The 16,062-nt window shown below is 39.9% G+C and overlaps 1 protein-coding gene across 2 annotated transcripts in view; it reads right to left on the minus strand.

Annotated features, from left to right (window-relative positions):
- LOC127416098 (forkhead box protein N3-like) overlaps window positions 1–16,062 on the minus strand; it is a 44,738-nt gene that overhangs the window by 12,057 nt on the left and 16,619 nt on the right. Inside the window, exons 2-4 of one of the 2 annotated variants that reach the window (XM_051655244.1) lie at window positions 12,911–13,464; window positions 12,614–12,700; window positions 3,695–3,843 (exon numbers count right to left, since the gene is read on the minus strand). In XM_051655244.1, the coding sequence (XP_051511204.1) occupies window positions 3,695–3,843; window positions 12,614–12,700; window positions 12,911–13,450 (776 nt within the window). In that variant the 5' untranslated portion in view covers window positions 13,451–13,464. The remainder of the gene's footprint in view (window positions 1–3,694; window positions 3,844–12,613; window positions 12,701–12,910; window positions 13,465–16,062) is intronic. The other variant, XM_051655245.1, reaches the window with a different exon arrangement.

Raw genomic sequence — 16,062 nt, forward strand, 5'->3', positions numbered from 1 at the left:
TACATGCACTTTAAAAGTTCGATTTCAGTCGGATTAAAGCAATAATTCGTCTTTATGTTATGTAAACAAGTTAGTCCGACTGAAATCATACCTAGACCAGACCTAGATAGTGCGTGATCAGTTCCATCCAGCATAGCAGTCAGACCGCAACTGGCCTCGGCATTATGCGCATGCTCCGAAGAATAGAGGTGCCGTGCGATGTGGATTTAACCCAGAAGTCCAACACAACTAAAAGCAGAGAAGAAGCAACAACAACAACAACAACACATGTGTGCGTTTCATTCATGAGTGATCATCCCTGTTCCATATTCCCTTCGCAGACTTTACCATCCACTGTGAGAGTTTTGGAGGGCTGAAAGATGTGGGGCTCAAAAATAATGTTTATTCAGAGCTTACCATTTAAGTAATTTTTTTTCTGGAAATTTTGTTTGAAATGATCTTACAGTGTGGCTATCATGATTGTTCTCTCTATCTCCCTTCCCCTTTGCAGTATCAAATGTCTTTCTTCATAAAAAAACAAAAAAAAACAAAACAAAAACAATAACTATTAAAAAGAATTTCATGAACTTACATGGACTATTTTTCACAAATTTCATCATAAAATACAATAAAACAGGGTAACAGATGCATAATATGGCCAAAGTTTGCACGCTAGCATTAGCACAATGAATGCAGTATGTAAACATTACAAATTACACATCTACTGCATATATCACACTTCCGATTATCATCAAGTGGTATAACAACTTGTTTTACTGATCTTATGTGGATTCGATTAATAGAATGAGGAAGAAAGCATGATTTTGATTAAATATGCAGCCTGAAGCAAATAACAGGCACAGATACAGAACTGTTTCAAGTATTCAGACAACAAACCTATTAAATACCAGATAAGCTAGGAAAATCTAGACAAACCATATACTGTATTTTCTTAAATGTCTATTTATTTACGACATCTCTCCTCAGTCTTAATGTTATTATTATGCTTTACGCAGAGTTTATAAGGATGAAAGTGAAGCCAACCAGAGCTCGTATAGTAAGAACAATCCAGGAGCAAATAGTTTCCTCTTCTGCCTTCGGACATCACCATAAACACAATGGATAACGTACATCTGATTTACACCAAAATCAACACGTAAAGAATGTAAGAAATGCATGTGCGCCTCGTTGTTGACAGGCTAGATAGCTGACTTTGTCAACGTGCTACTATGACAACTGGAAAAATGTTTACGTCACTTTTTCAGCTTATGTCCTTTCTTCATCCATGAAAAACAGCCACCAATTCTGAATGAATAAGTTTTGTGTTTGTAAAACAAGTCACTGAATAATTAAGTGCACCACTGTTTATGCTGTAACCGATTTTCAGTTCTCAAAAGAGAACTATAGACCACAAGCAACCAAGAACAGTTCCCTCATCCCATAAGAGGAAGTGGAGAAAAATCAAGGAAAAAGTACTGTTGCTATGGAGTTTAGCGTTGCTAAGCTTATAATGTATTTGTTTGCACTAACTGTCTGTCCTATCTCTGTTTTTTTTTTTTTTTTTTTTTGCTTTTGCCAGACAAATAGCTTTGTGCTACTATTCCACCTTTCTCTTGCATGTTGCCATGGAGGTGCTCTGGTCGTCACAGCAACAGCAGAGCAGGAAAAAAGGTGCAGGAAGGGCAAGCATATGCTGTTTTTTTTTCTTATCTTTCTGATTCCCCAGTGAAACGGGACCATCTGCTGAAGGAGTGTTCAGGAATGAGTGAGGAACTGACCCAATACCCTCATACAATTGATCATGTGCTCTACAGAGGAAGGTAATGGAGAGGACATCAAAGAAAGGCATGTATATCATCTTTCTTAGTCTCTCTCTCTCCCACTCACTCTCCCTCTTTATCTTGGAGGTAAACGCAAGTTTTTTTTTTTTGTTGTTGTTGTTGTTGTTTTTTAATTCAAGAATCAAAGCAAACACATAACCCTGAGGCAAATGGATTTCTCAACATGGCTGTATGTTGATTACAGCTCTGTTGACTTATTTACCTTATACCAGCTTGGTTTGCCGGTCTTAGTTGGTCTCACAGGCTGGTTGGTGAACTGGTTTAAGAGGGGTTTGGGCACTTGGTCTCCCAGCGGGTCAAGCTAGATCAGCTTAAACCAGCTAAGACCTGCATTTCTTTTCAGCAGGGCTGCTGTCTATAGTATTTACACCATGGTAGATTTCAGTCTGATCTCATGAAAATTATGTGACTGTGGCTACATTTCTGCAAAATGATAACATGGCTGCATACACGTATTGCGGCAGTTCTGAGGTGAAATCCACTGAGTGGCGCTAAATTCGAGTTAAATTTTTATCCCAAATAGAAGGATTATTTATGGTTAATGCTCTAATAAGGTTTAAATCAACAAAAACCAACCTCTCTAACCTAAACCTTAAACCTAAACCTAACTGACAGTGTCAGAAAAGTAAATATGAAATGATAAAAAATGCAATTGCTGAAGCAACCACGTCATTTTGTGGTGCTTCTATGACACATTCATGTCATAGAATTACATGCTCTTCGAGACTCGTATCCTGGTCCTTCATATCAGAGTGAGTTAAACCGCTTATCCGGGTATTGTGAGCCTTCTTTCCTGCTTGCATCACTGTGCGATCTCTACAAGTCAGCTAATAAAATCATTTAAACTCAAATCAATGTTTCATGACCATTTATTTATTTATTTGGCAAGTAGTCTTGTAATAAGATGCATAATGATCAGTCAGATGTTCATTAATTATAAAAAATAAACACCAACAGAACAGAACTGGATTTGAGCTGTTCAGCAATTTCCTTCTTCTCACATAATTTCACACAAATCAATATAAAGTGTCCAAATATTTATTTATTTGGTCAGTAGTCGTGTAATAAGCGGGATAATTTACAGTCAGCCGGGTGTTATTGGTGGGAAAAAACCTTCAGGGTGATACCCCTTACAAAAAATCTAAACTAGCCGCAAACTTGCTGCAAATTATTTTCAAATGCAAATGAGCTTATGATTCGCCACGTTTGCCAGAAGTTTGCAGCTCTTCACCACTAGTGGTGAACTTGCAGCAAACCTTTGGGAACAATGGACAATTGGCCGCAAGTTTGCTGCAAAACTCATTTGCATGTAAAAATAATCAGTGGCAAATTTGCGGCAAGTTTGCCATGAACTCTCGATTTTTGTAAGGGACAAGTCCCCTCCGCTTCGTATCGGGGTTCTGATCACCCTGCTGGAAGGTTTATTTTGCGATAACAACTGGCTGACTGTACATTATCCCTTACATTATCTGTCATTTTACACATGACTTGTGTGGAAAGGGAATAACAGGCGTTTAAACGCCTCTTGTGTTAATTTCACCAGGAAACTACAGCGATACATACGCGACACGTAAAAATAATTTAGCAAAAATGTAGGTATAGTAACGTGATTCTATGAGGCCAGGTTGGTAGAGTTAATGTCCTCTCAGTCACATATTGCTATTTAAAGCTAATCCAGTTTCTTGTACCCATGCTCTTCAGAGATGGAAAAGTCTGCACTAGGATTTTCAAGAGCCACACAAAATGACAAGTGTGAGCAAAACAGAAGGAAGAAAAACTGATGAAGACAAAAAAGCAATAACTGGAAAAGAACAGACAAGAAAAAGGGGAAAGAAAAAAATGGATGGCCACTGAGTGAAAAATGAATGTGTTACCTGTGGTATTGCTGAAGTGAAGCAGATGGGGAGGTAGAAGGTTTTGGAAGCCGAGGGGAATACGGATGATATGGAGTCTTCTTTAGTGCCTGAATCAGATTGTGTCTGTAGTTGGGATCAATTGACCAGAGAGAACCCTTTCCTATGCTCTGGAAATACAAAGAAAGCATGGTTATTGTCAAGTTGAGTCGTCAATTTTTCAGTAAATTGATTAAGATATTAAGGTAAGAAGAAACAATATTATAAGATACTCTAAAGGCACCAATGTTATTCTAGCTAAATCGAAGTAAGAACGTGTGTGATATCTTTCAAAAACCAAACCTGGCAAAAAAATAAATAAAAAAAATCTGTTTTTGGGTTTGTTGCAGTCGTTTAAAATAGCTTGCCAGCATGAACTTTCAGGAAACTTTGTACCGGCTGTTCAACACCTTACTCCCATAGGTCCAAAATTATGAAATGATTGGTGGGTGTGACAAGGTGCTCCACCTACTTTGACACCAACATATATTTCAGGTTGATTTCATCATCCATTTTCCAAAAACATACCATGTGATTTTTTTTAATTAAGTCTACATAAGTATTTAGCACCATGCTAAAGTATTAGCACCATGGATGCAGAATGTTAACATGACAAATTCCACCTACTGCATATTCAGTATATTACTTTAAATCATCAATGAGTGATTAAAACAGCTTCTTGTATTGATCATGTGGATTCTATTAATAATGAGGCATGTAGTCTAATGTAACACGTCTTAATGTCACATTGATTTTACATGTAGTCTCTAAGCAGGACAGTGTCAGTATGTAAACTTCTTATACAGTATACAAAAAGTATAATGTTGCTCAGCTGTTTTAATCTCCTTTATAGCTCTAAACGAAGAACTTCGGCATTACTGTATCAGAGCCTTAAAGGGATAGTTCACACAAAAATGAAAATTCTCTCATCATTTACTCACCCTTATGATATCCCAGGTGTGTATGATTTTCTTTCTTTACCAGAACACATTTAAAGAAAAACAGAAAAATATCTTAGCTCAGTAGGTCCTTAAAATGTAGATTCTTAAAATAAAAGTGGATGGTGATCAGACTTTTGAAGCTCCAAAAATCACAGACAGTCACAGCATAAACATCATCGATACGACTGCACCGGATAAAAAGATCAATATTTAAGTACTTTTTAACTATAATCCAATGCTTTTGGTAAGCTTCACGAGAGAGTGGAGATCACTCAGTCTCTCCTGTGATGTATTCGTGTTGCCATGTTTCGGATGTAATCTCGCGTTCTCTTGGTTGAGACAGCCAAGATCAGCACAGAAACGTACCATTGTGAGTAAAGAAAGAGACAAATATAGATCTACACCAAATCCAATGAAGCTTCTGTACAACGTTCCTCCTAGTCACTTAAAAACAGCGTTGCTTTTCCATGTGTGTCACACGTGCATCAGTTCTCACGTGTCTCACGTGCCAACATGATTACGTCACACGTATACTGTTGCTGGCCGGAAGTGATGATTTAGTGTTAAAAAAGTACTTAAATATTTATCTTTCCCACACCAAAAGCGATCGGATCACCCTCCACTTTTATTTTAAGGACCTACTGAGCTAAGATATTTTTCTATTTTTCTTCAAATGTAGTCTTGTGAAGAAAGAAAGTCATACATACCTGGGATATCATGAGGGTGAGTAAATGATGAGAGAATTTTCATTTTTGGGTGAACTAACCCTCTAAGGTAGCTGGGGATCTAGCATAAATTGAGGGCTCGTCCGAGATAGGTACCCGGGACCTCTTGCAGTCCAGCCCTAGACCTAGATTTAGATTAGCACCAAGGCCTGAGGCTAACAATAACCTTTCAAACTAAAATGTCTATATTTTGTAATATATTGTATAGTGTTAGTGTATTTGGAGCATCAGGTTTGGTCAAGTTGCATTTGTTGTCTTCAAGAGCTACAGTCCAACATTACAGTAAATATCTATTATAATATTCATCTCCTTATGCTTCATACAACTTTTGCAAAGCTGATAGGAAGCTGAACTGCAGGGTGGAGGATTAGACCCATGTCTCTAGAGTTTGAGACCCTCGTTGTCTATTGCAGGCAGAGGTACCTTTAACTGCCTCAACAGACAACACTGGTGTGTATTTTTAGATCAAAGAAGCAGTTCTCCACCTAATTAAGATGTCTGCCCTCCATCAGAGGCTTCCAGAGCCAAATTTCACTTTACTGAAAAACAGCTCACACAAGCCATGAAATTCAACCCGTGCGCCTTTGATCTCAGCTCTTGTATTAAGCACACAAATAAGTGAGACGAGATGATGAAAGAGCTCTGATATTATCATAGTTAGAGAGCAGTCAGTGTAGTGACGATAGACAGTGTTTTTTGGCACACCAATTGTGACAATTAAAGCAGAGGTTTGATTAGACGCCACAACAAATTAGCGATTGCAAAAACGCAGGGGGAAGCGACTTTATTCCATATTTCTGTGTGTATGTTTGTGTTTTTCACACTGCTGGAGAAGCCATTGGCCCAGCATGCTGTTTCCACCTGGGGTGCATGGTAATTCAAACACACTCCCCATGACTTCATTCATAACTTCCCCCACCATTCTTCCATCTGCCCTCAATAAGCTACCAACACACTTGCAAAACACCATCACAAACCAACGTACATCATTCACCTGCTTTAGGACGGCATCCGGCTCACCTGGCGGTTAGAACCATAAGACCACTCTCTACAGGAGCAAGGGATAGTGCAGACATGCACCTGTGGTTTCACCAGTCTCCAAGGCAACAAGCAGAAGAGAGATATGGAGGGGATGGTGTCTGGCTGGAATTTTTGGCAAGAGTATTCTCAGTCTACACTGAGACAATGATACCATTTTAAAAGCAAACTCATGTGCTAATCTTTCCCAACCATAGCAAATGAGAAAAGCAGATTTTACAGCCACAGTCTTTAAGCTAAGAGAACCATGAAATATATGGTTGTCTGCATGAAAAGAGAAGGTTTCCATACATGCCTTGTTGCCTGCAATATGCCTTATAATGTGTAAGCACCATATTAGCATGAATGTTATGGGGTCATTTCATGGAAAACAGGATTTTCTCTGCTCTTACACAGTTCACATTTTCTATACTATAAAGACCAGGTATACTTAAATTTCATAGCTCTGGGTCCACTTTTAGAAAGTGTGGGGTGACCAGGGGCCAGTGAATAAAATAACCTGGTAAGAGCACTAACACTTCATTTTCATTTGGTTTTTAAAAAATGCATAAGCAACAATCAAAACTATGTCTTAGACCAGCCTCACTTTTTTAACAACTCGTTCATCAAAACAAAGACCCTTTTCATTTGCCAGAACTATAGTAAGTGTGTGTATATATATATATATATATATATATATATATATATATATATATATATATTTTTTTTTATAAACGAGGGGTCATTCAAAATTGTCGGGATCAACATTATGCCACAAATGCTGTGAATTTATCTGGTTTTGAACCTGGAATATTCTTTTAACTTATACTTAAGTTGATTACAAACAAACAATTTCACTCTAATTCATTCTTAATTCAGAAGGCACATGCTCTCCAATAGTAATTGCATGGAGCGGTTTAGGAATCAGTCCATTTTATGTTAAATTGTCTGTTTACTCAATCATTTGCTCCTATTACAAATTTGCTGCTCAATGAAGTGCACACAGTTTGCATTTTGAATATGCAGCAGTTGTCCTGTCGCTATGCACCAATCAGTGATGACAGTACTTGCATATCCCGATGTTTTGCTTTGCAACTATTAAAAAAGATATGACTTAATGTTTTGTGACAACTTATGTTATTTTATTTTTTTGTATAGAGCTTTTCACAACAGATGTCGTTTCAAAGCAGCTGTACAGGAAATTATGCTATAACAGAATATAAAGCTGTAATGTCTTCATCATTGTGCTATTTGATAAAAATGTGATTGTATATTGTGCCTTAATAAGAAAATAATAAAAGCAAGCCAAATGCGACCGTGGCATGGAACAAAAAAACTCCATAAGATGTTGGTTAATGGAGAAAAATATCCTTGCGAAAATCAAGGCTCACTGGGGGCCAGAACTCTTTTGGCTAAATAGCATGTATATAATGCCAATATTATTTATTTATGTGTAGAACAATTCATGGTTTAAATTAATAAACTAAGTACATGTTAGGGCCAGTGTTAAAATTATTATTATTATTTTTTTATGAACTGTAAGAATAGTGACTATTCTTTGAAAAGTCTTTGAAGTCCATCATGTATTATATGTGGAAGTGCACGTAGATGTAGTATCCTTTGTTATTTGGCTGATGAAGGCTTTCATTGACAGTTAATTCATTGTATATGACATATGACTATGGTCTATGTATTCCATTTTAAGAGAATGTAGTCCATCCTTTAATCAAGACAATACAGGCAACAGTCAGTGAGGGGCATCGCAGTCCGGCTGGAAGCTTATGGCAGGTAATTTTGGTGAAGTCCATCCTGAGTCCAAGGTTCAGACAGTGGCACATGAAGTATCCCATGTCCTGGAGTTGGCATCAATTCATCCTCTGTGAAGTCCATTGTAGTAGACTGAAGTGAAGTCTGGCTGGCACAGGCTGCAGATAGTCGTTATCACTCAGCAATTGTATTAATAAGATTAATCTACCAATTGAAAGTAATTTAATATACACCGATCAGCCACAACATTAAAACCACCTGCCTAATATCGCGTAGGTCCCTCTCGTGCCACCAAAACAACTCTGACCTGTCATGGCATGGACTCCACAAGACCTCTGAAGGTGTCCTGTGGTATCTGGCACCAAGACGTTAGCAGCAGATCCTTTAAGTCCTGTAAGTTGCGAGGTGGGGCCTCCATAGACCGGACTTGTTGGTCCAGCACATCCCATAGATGCTCAATCAGATTGAGATCTGGGGAATTTGTAGGCCAAGTCAACACCTTGAACTCTTTGTCATGTTTCTCAAACCATTCCTGAACAATTTTTGCAGTGTGGCAGGGAGCATTATCCTGATGAAAGAGGCAACTGCCATCAGGGAATACCGTTGCCATGAAGGGGTGTACGTGGTCTGCAACAATCTTTAGGTAGGTGGTACGTGTCTGTAACAGGGTAAAAAGGAATGGAAGAGGCGAGAATCGGCTTGACAACATAAATAATCATTTAATGATTAACTTAAAACAAAATAACACACACACACACACATACAGGGCAGCTGCCTGTAGCTCTCTCTCTCCCGAACTGCTGCCTCTAGCCGCCTTTATCCCTCTCGTGAGCTTGATTAGCCTGATTAGGGGCTGGCCGTGCGTCATCACGGCCCGGCCCCACCCTCCTCCTTGCCACACTCATCCCTCCTTTGCTTCAGGCCGGGGAGCCCCCAGGGAGCTCTGCCATCAGGTCCCTGCCTGCCGTCAGGTCCTCCCCACCTTCTCGGACCTGGGAGGGAGACAAGGGGAGGAAAAAAAAAGAGAGGGAAAGGCCAACATGGAGTGACTGCGGGAGAGAGAGGGGAAAAAAAATGACTCGCCGTTTCTCTGATACACCGTAGCCTGGTCCTCAGTCACTCCTCCACCCTCTAGTGGATGACAGCCACCCCTCCCCGGGTGGATCGGAGGCAGTCCTCCGGCCCCTTGTGGACGGAATGCCCCGCTGCGGTTTGGTGGATGGTAGGAGTCTCCTCCGCCCCTGGTAGCGTTTCTCCCGCTCCAGGAGGTCGGCAGTGAGCCCCTTCCCGCTCGTGGATGGTGGTCTTATCTTTGACCCCGCCATGTTTTAGCGGCCGGTAGGGGTCTCCTCTGCCCCTGGCAGCGGCCTGACCACTGCAGGTGGTCAGTAGGGAGCCCCTCCTCCCCTCATGATTGGCGGTTGTTCCTCTGCTTTCAGGCGGCCGGGCTCCTCAGTCCCCCGGCAGATGGACGTGGCTGCTCCTTTGGGGTGGATGGTAGTGGTGAGGACTCTACTACGGTGCATCCCTCCTCCTTTCTGGCCTTTGGCACCAATGTAACAGGGTAAAAAGGAAAGGAAGAGGTGAGAACTGGCTTAACAACATAAATAATCATTTAATGATTAACTTAAAGCAAAATAACACACACACACATACAGGGCAGCTGCCTGTAGCTCTCTCTCTCCCGAAATGCTCCCTCCGGCCGCCTCCGGCCGCCTTTATCCCTCTCGTGGGCTTGATTAGCCTGATTAGGGGCCAGGCGTGCATCATCACGGCCCGGCCCCGCCCTCCTCCTTACCACAGTGTCAAAGTATCAAAGCCATCTCTTCCCAGGTTAACGGCATACACGCACCCGGCCGTCCAGATGATCTAAAAGAAAATGTTATTCATCTGACCAGGCCACCTTCTTCCATTGTTCCATAATCCAGTTCTGACGCTCATGTGCCCATTGTAGGCGCTTTTGGCGGTGGACGGGGTCAGCATGGGCACTCTGACCGGTCTGCAGCTACGCAGCCCCATACGCAGCAAGCTGCGATGCACTGTGTGTCCTGACACCTTTCTATCATGGCCAGCATTAAGTTTTCAGAAATTTGTGCTACAGTAGCTCTTCTGTGGGATCGGACCAGACGGGCTAGCCTTCGCTCTCCACGCGTATCAGTGAGACTTGGGCGCCCATGACCATGTCACTGGTTCACCGGTTGTCCTTCCTTGGACCACTTTTGGTAAGTACTAACCACTGCATACCGGGAACACCCCACAAGACCAGCCGTTTTGGAGATGCTCTAACCCAGTCATCTAGCCATCTCAATTTGGCCCTTGTCATGACGCTTGCCCATTTTTCCTTCTTCCAACACATGAAATTTAAGAACTGACTGTTCACTTGCTGCCTAATAATATCCCACACCTTGACAGGTGCCATGTAACGAGATAATCAATGTTATTCACTTCACCTGTCAGTGGTTTTAATGTGGCTGATCAGTGTAAGTTTTACACCCCATCTACATTGTAAAAAACTGGGCATTTACATATAGAGGGCTTAAAGCTACAGTAGCCAAAACAGCCTGTTCAATTATAAGTGTCATGACTTATAGGCATAGGGATAAAAAAAAAGATAAACTAAATTAAATAAAGGATGTTTTTGGAGCAAGAAACCTTGACGAAAATAAAAAGTAGACTTTAGTTGGGAAAAAAGTGTGAAATATGGTCCCTTAAAAAACACAGACACACACACAGTGAAAATTGCATTATCTTTAACCTGTGGGGCTTAGCTGGACCTCTGAAGTCTGAGGCCTGGAAAAAAGCTTAGATTGATCTACCACAGTCTCAAGATTTTAAGTTTTTATTTATGAGCATCTGCTATTGAGTAACACACGACATTGAAGCCCCAGACTGTGAATCATTATACTCAGTCTGCTGTTGACCTGATAGTCTGCTCTTTCCCTCCATACACCCTTCTATATTTCAGTGAGATTAAATAATTTTTTTAAAATCATGTCAAGAGAGGCTTTTAATGGTTTGAGTGTGTTTGTGAACAAAAACAGGCCATTCAGGGAGACACATTTTCAATTAGACAATTCTGCCCTATGTTCTACAAAAAAAAAAGTCATATGGGTTTGGAACAACACATTCAATCATGCAATAATGCATTTGTATATTTATTCATTAACATTAACTAAGATAAATGCTGTAGATAATTTTTGTACAATGCTAGTTCATACCTTCAACACACATTGGTATCCTGCCAGATAATTACTTTTGATGTGATATTGTGATAATTTGATATTGCTGGCCAAGTAACCTAAACTTTATCCATCTAAACAGATCACCACACTTCATACCACTTCTCTAAAATCCCCCCCCCCCCCCCCCCCCCCAAACACACACATACACACACACATAGCAACGCAATCAGTTTTGCTGTTGCTACAGAAACTGCATACTTATGTCAACTACAGCTCGGTTGCTATAGGAATATATACACAAGAAAAACTATTTTGGTCATTGTTAAGAACTAAATGACATCATGACAGCTCAAACAGGTACAAACACACTCTCTTACACACACAAATGCATACCCATACAAACACACTCAGCCTGCTTTTTCTTAATCTTTTTATCTACTTTATATAAGATCTCAATATTTGTCAATCTAAACAGAAAGCATAATCATATTTTGATTATAATAAAACTTTGATTTAAGTCAAACTATGTTTGGTTATAATCATGGGTTTGTTTACATATCCCCTGAAGAGTGGGAGCCTGGGTAGCTCAGCAAGTAAAGACATATTCAAAACTCCTGGGTTGCGTTCGGAACGGTATATTACCATACTACTGTTATTATTTCTTGAGCTTATAGTATGTGTACTGTGCACAATATGCCAATTTTACATATGCATAGAATCCACAGTATTACATTTGCCAAAAAGTGTAGTATTCAACAGAACATACTGCATGGAATACTGAATTTCAAAATACAATGCGCCTTAGTTCACCTTCCATTCCAATGGTACAATATCAGTTGCAAATTTTAACGTCTCTTTCTTGAGTCATTATTTGATCATACTGCAGAACAGACATTTTCACACAAAACAGAATTAATAAATGCAAAATAACCATATTTATTTCCAAGAAGATAACTGGATGTCACTCGCTGAATTATTGAATTACATACTACTGTTTGAAATGTTTAGCATAGCCAGAGACAGGATAGGATAAAATGGGTGACTGGTATACTTATGAACTGGAGAAATCATAACACTGAATATGTGGCTTCAGGAATGGAAGTCCCACCTTAAATTTAAAAGAGCCAATACCCTTTTTTGACAGAGGTATCGTCGGTCAGTTAACTTGAGAATGTGCATGCACATTAGCTGGACTAGCATAAAAAACAGAATTTGTTTAGCATGATCTGAGCTAAACAAGTACAATTTACAACATAATCATTGACCTACAATTTTGTAGATTTCAGTCTTTCCCCATTTAAGTCGATAGGAGATGTACTTGCATCTGTAGACTTTGGTGTAGCAGTGTTTCACATACTATAAAAAAAAAAAAGCAGTATACATTGCATACTGTGCAGAAAAGAAAAGCAGACAGAGCGTTTTCTCAAGAACATGAGCTTGCCTCAATGAGAAGTATTTAATCAACAGGAAATCACTTAGGAAGATGAAAGTGTGTGTTCCAATAAAAACAACCAACTGTTTTACATCTTAAACCACAGTAAAGCTCAGTGAAACACAAGACCTCACCTGACTGCGATCCTTATCCACCTTCTTGAAGCACTTGTTGAGTGACAGATTATGACGCACTGAATTCTTCCAGCCAGTAGGGGCGCTAGCGAAGTAAGGGAAGTGCTCCAGTATCCAGCCATAGATCTCTTTCACAGGAAGTCGCTTAGAGGGAGCATCCTCTATCGCCATGAAGATGAGGCAGCTGAAGGAGTAGGGGGGTTTACGGCTGGGACCCATGGACAGGTGATAGGGTGGCTCGCTGGGCTCAGGAGAGGATGAAGGTGAGGAGGAAGAGTGCTCGTGGCCACCGTTAGCATCCTGCAGTGGACTGACGCTGCGCAGGCCAGAATGGCCTAGGGTGGTCAGAAGATCGGTGCTCTCGTGCAGCCAGCTGAGGCTGGTCAGTTCCTCATCTTCCGCCCGGCTGAGAGAGGCAGACAGGGCGAATGAGAGGTCAGCTGCTTCGGTGTCCTGGTAGAGCTGACTCAGACCCCGAGCAACACTCCCACTGCTGGGGCCCTCTGCCTTCTTCCCTGGGGGCATGACCACTGGACCCATGCAGCCCTCAGCGCCTGCACAGAGAAGATAAGTACTTCATGTTTTTTCTGGAGAAAGAAAGTATTACAAGTATTACATTAATTGGATAACTGTTATATAAGCTGAATCTGGTTCGGCTATCAGTTTAAAGGAATAGTTCACCCAAAAATGAAATTTCTCTTATCAATTACTCACCCTCATGACATCCCAGATGTGTATGATTTTCTTTCATCTGCTGAACACAAGTGAAGATTTTTAAAAGAATTTCACAGCTCTGTAAGTCCATACAAATCAAGTGAATGGGTGCCAAAATGTTTAAGCTCCAGAGTCCACATATGGGCAGCATAAAAGTACTCCAGACCAGCGGTTCTCAACCAGGGGGCCGGGACCCACTAGGGGGCCTCAGCACACTTCCAAGGGGGCCTCAAGTTGACTTAAAATTGATTTAAAATAATAAATATTAAAATAATTCAACTTAATTAAAATGCTAAAAAATACTTTAAGATGTATGCCTACAAATTATAAACAGACTCTTTCTGAAACTTCTAGATTAAAAAATGATCCATGATTAATTATTTTAATCAGACACGTCTAGTTTCGGGCGAGGTCGCCTTCAAATATTGTCTTGGATAGTTGGGGGCTTTGGAGTCAAAAAGGTTGAGAACCACTGCTCCAGAGGACTCTGGTGGTTAAATCCATGTCTTCAGTGATATGAAAGGTATGGGTGAGAAACATACATTTTTAAGTCCTTTTTTTACTATAAATTCTCCTCCCTTTTCAGTCGATCTCCACTTCCCTTTCATTTTCACATTCTCATTTTGTTTTTGGTGATTCATATTCTTCATGCATATTTATGAGAATTTATGATAAAATATGACTTAAAAATGTATCCGTAGTTTCTCACCCACACCTATCATACGGTGTCTGAACACATGGATTTAACAACTGGAGTCATATGGATTACTTTTATGCTCCCTTTATGTGGATTTTGGAGCTTCAAAATTATGGCACCCATTCACTTGCATTGTATGGACCTACAGAGCTGATAAATTCTTTTAAAAATCTTAATTTGTGTTCTGCAGAAGATAGAAAGTCATCAGGGTGAGTAAATGATGAGAGAATTTTCATTTTTGGGTGAACTATCCCTTTAAGGAATAGTTTACCCATATTACTTTTTTCTTCTGCACAACACAAAAGAATGTTTTTTCCTGCATTTTCATTGCAATGGCAGAAAATTGCACCTCACTTTAAAGTAGGGCTGGGTATTGATACAGATTTCCTGATTCGATTCGATTACATTTCACAAGCTTTCGGATTCGATTCCAATTTCGATTCCATTCTATTCAATTCGTTATCAATTTATTTGGGTACATTTCAGTTATAATGTCCCTTTAGCTTACATATGAACGAAATTCTCTTCCGGCTAATTCTGTTAATTATACAGAAGACCTTCTAACTAGGTACATTACGAAAATTTTTACTTTACTAATTATAATTTTATTCTTTTTTCATCATTGTCACATGAACATCAATGTATTCAATCAATAAATATGATAGATTGCATATATATCGAGCTCGTTCTCAATCGAACTCAAGATTGCGATGCATCCAAAAATCAATCAGTTTTACACACCCCTACTTTAAAAATTATCCAAAAAGGATATAAATAGTTCATGCGACTCGTGCATCATATTCCAAGGTAGGTTTTGGTGAGAAACAACCTGCAATTTAAGCCATTTTGTAGTAAAAATCTTGTTGCGTGCTCATGAGTTTTTAGCGCTAAACAACACGTTCACAAGTTTTTATGAATTTCCATTTTTAGGTGAACTATTGCTTTGATATTATTGGACTATATCTGGCCACATCGTACTGATGAGAAAAATCAAGTTCTAAAGAGTGAAAACTCAAAAATCAAGTAGAACCGACAAATTATTGTGACAATTTAAATAATAAGTGACAAATATTATATAATAACATAATGATTGAATATTATTTTACTCCAAAACATCTGGTGAAACTTCTCTGCTTTGTTGTAGCAGAAGCATGTGTGTGCATCTTTGTCGAAGTGTGTACATGTTTGTGTCTGTGCTTTGTGTATGTTTGTTTGTTGTGAGGTAAGGTTAGCAGAAGGTTGGATTTTAGTGAAAGTAAGCCTGCCCCTATCAGAAGATGCTTATCTAAATAAGAACTTATCACACACTGCCCAAGTCACAGTAGGTAAATCAGTAATCTCCCCCTACAGCATTACACATCAGTTTCAGCTCTCTCATAAACATGCCAACCTGTACCCCCACACAATTATAATTATCCATGTGCATGTCAACTGATATGCCAGGGGCACCAGCCCCTTGACAAGGCGATTCAATCACTCAATAACAGCATATGCAGCTGAGTACTCCTTGGAAAATGCACAGTCATGCCTTAGGGCTGCTTTTGACACTTGTGCTTGCATGTCAAAGCTGTACCTCTCTTCACTTGCACTGATTGACAGCTGACACAGCTAGCGCTGCATGATTAATACAGCATCTGTATCCACAGCAACGGAGCGAGAATATTATCTAGCCTCGCAATCTGGAGCAGTGATTCCCTGGGGTCAGTCAAGGCATGGCTGCATTTACGTATAAGGCAGATTA

Source organism: Myxocyprinus asiaticus, chromosome 25 (assembly GCF_019703515.2).
Source record: "Myxocyprinus asiaticus isolate MX2 ecotype Aquarium Trade chromosome 25, UBuf_Myxa_2, whole genome shotgun sequence".
Classification (NCBI taxonomy): domain Eukaryota; kingdom Metazoa; phylum Chordata; class Actinopteri; order Cypriniformes; family Catostomidae; genus Myxocyprinus; species Myxocyprinus asiaticus.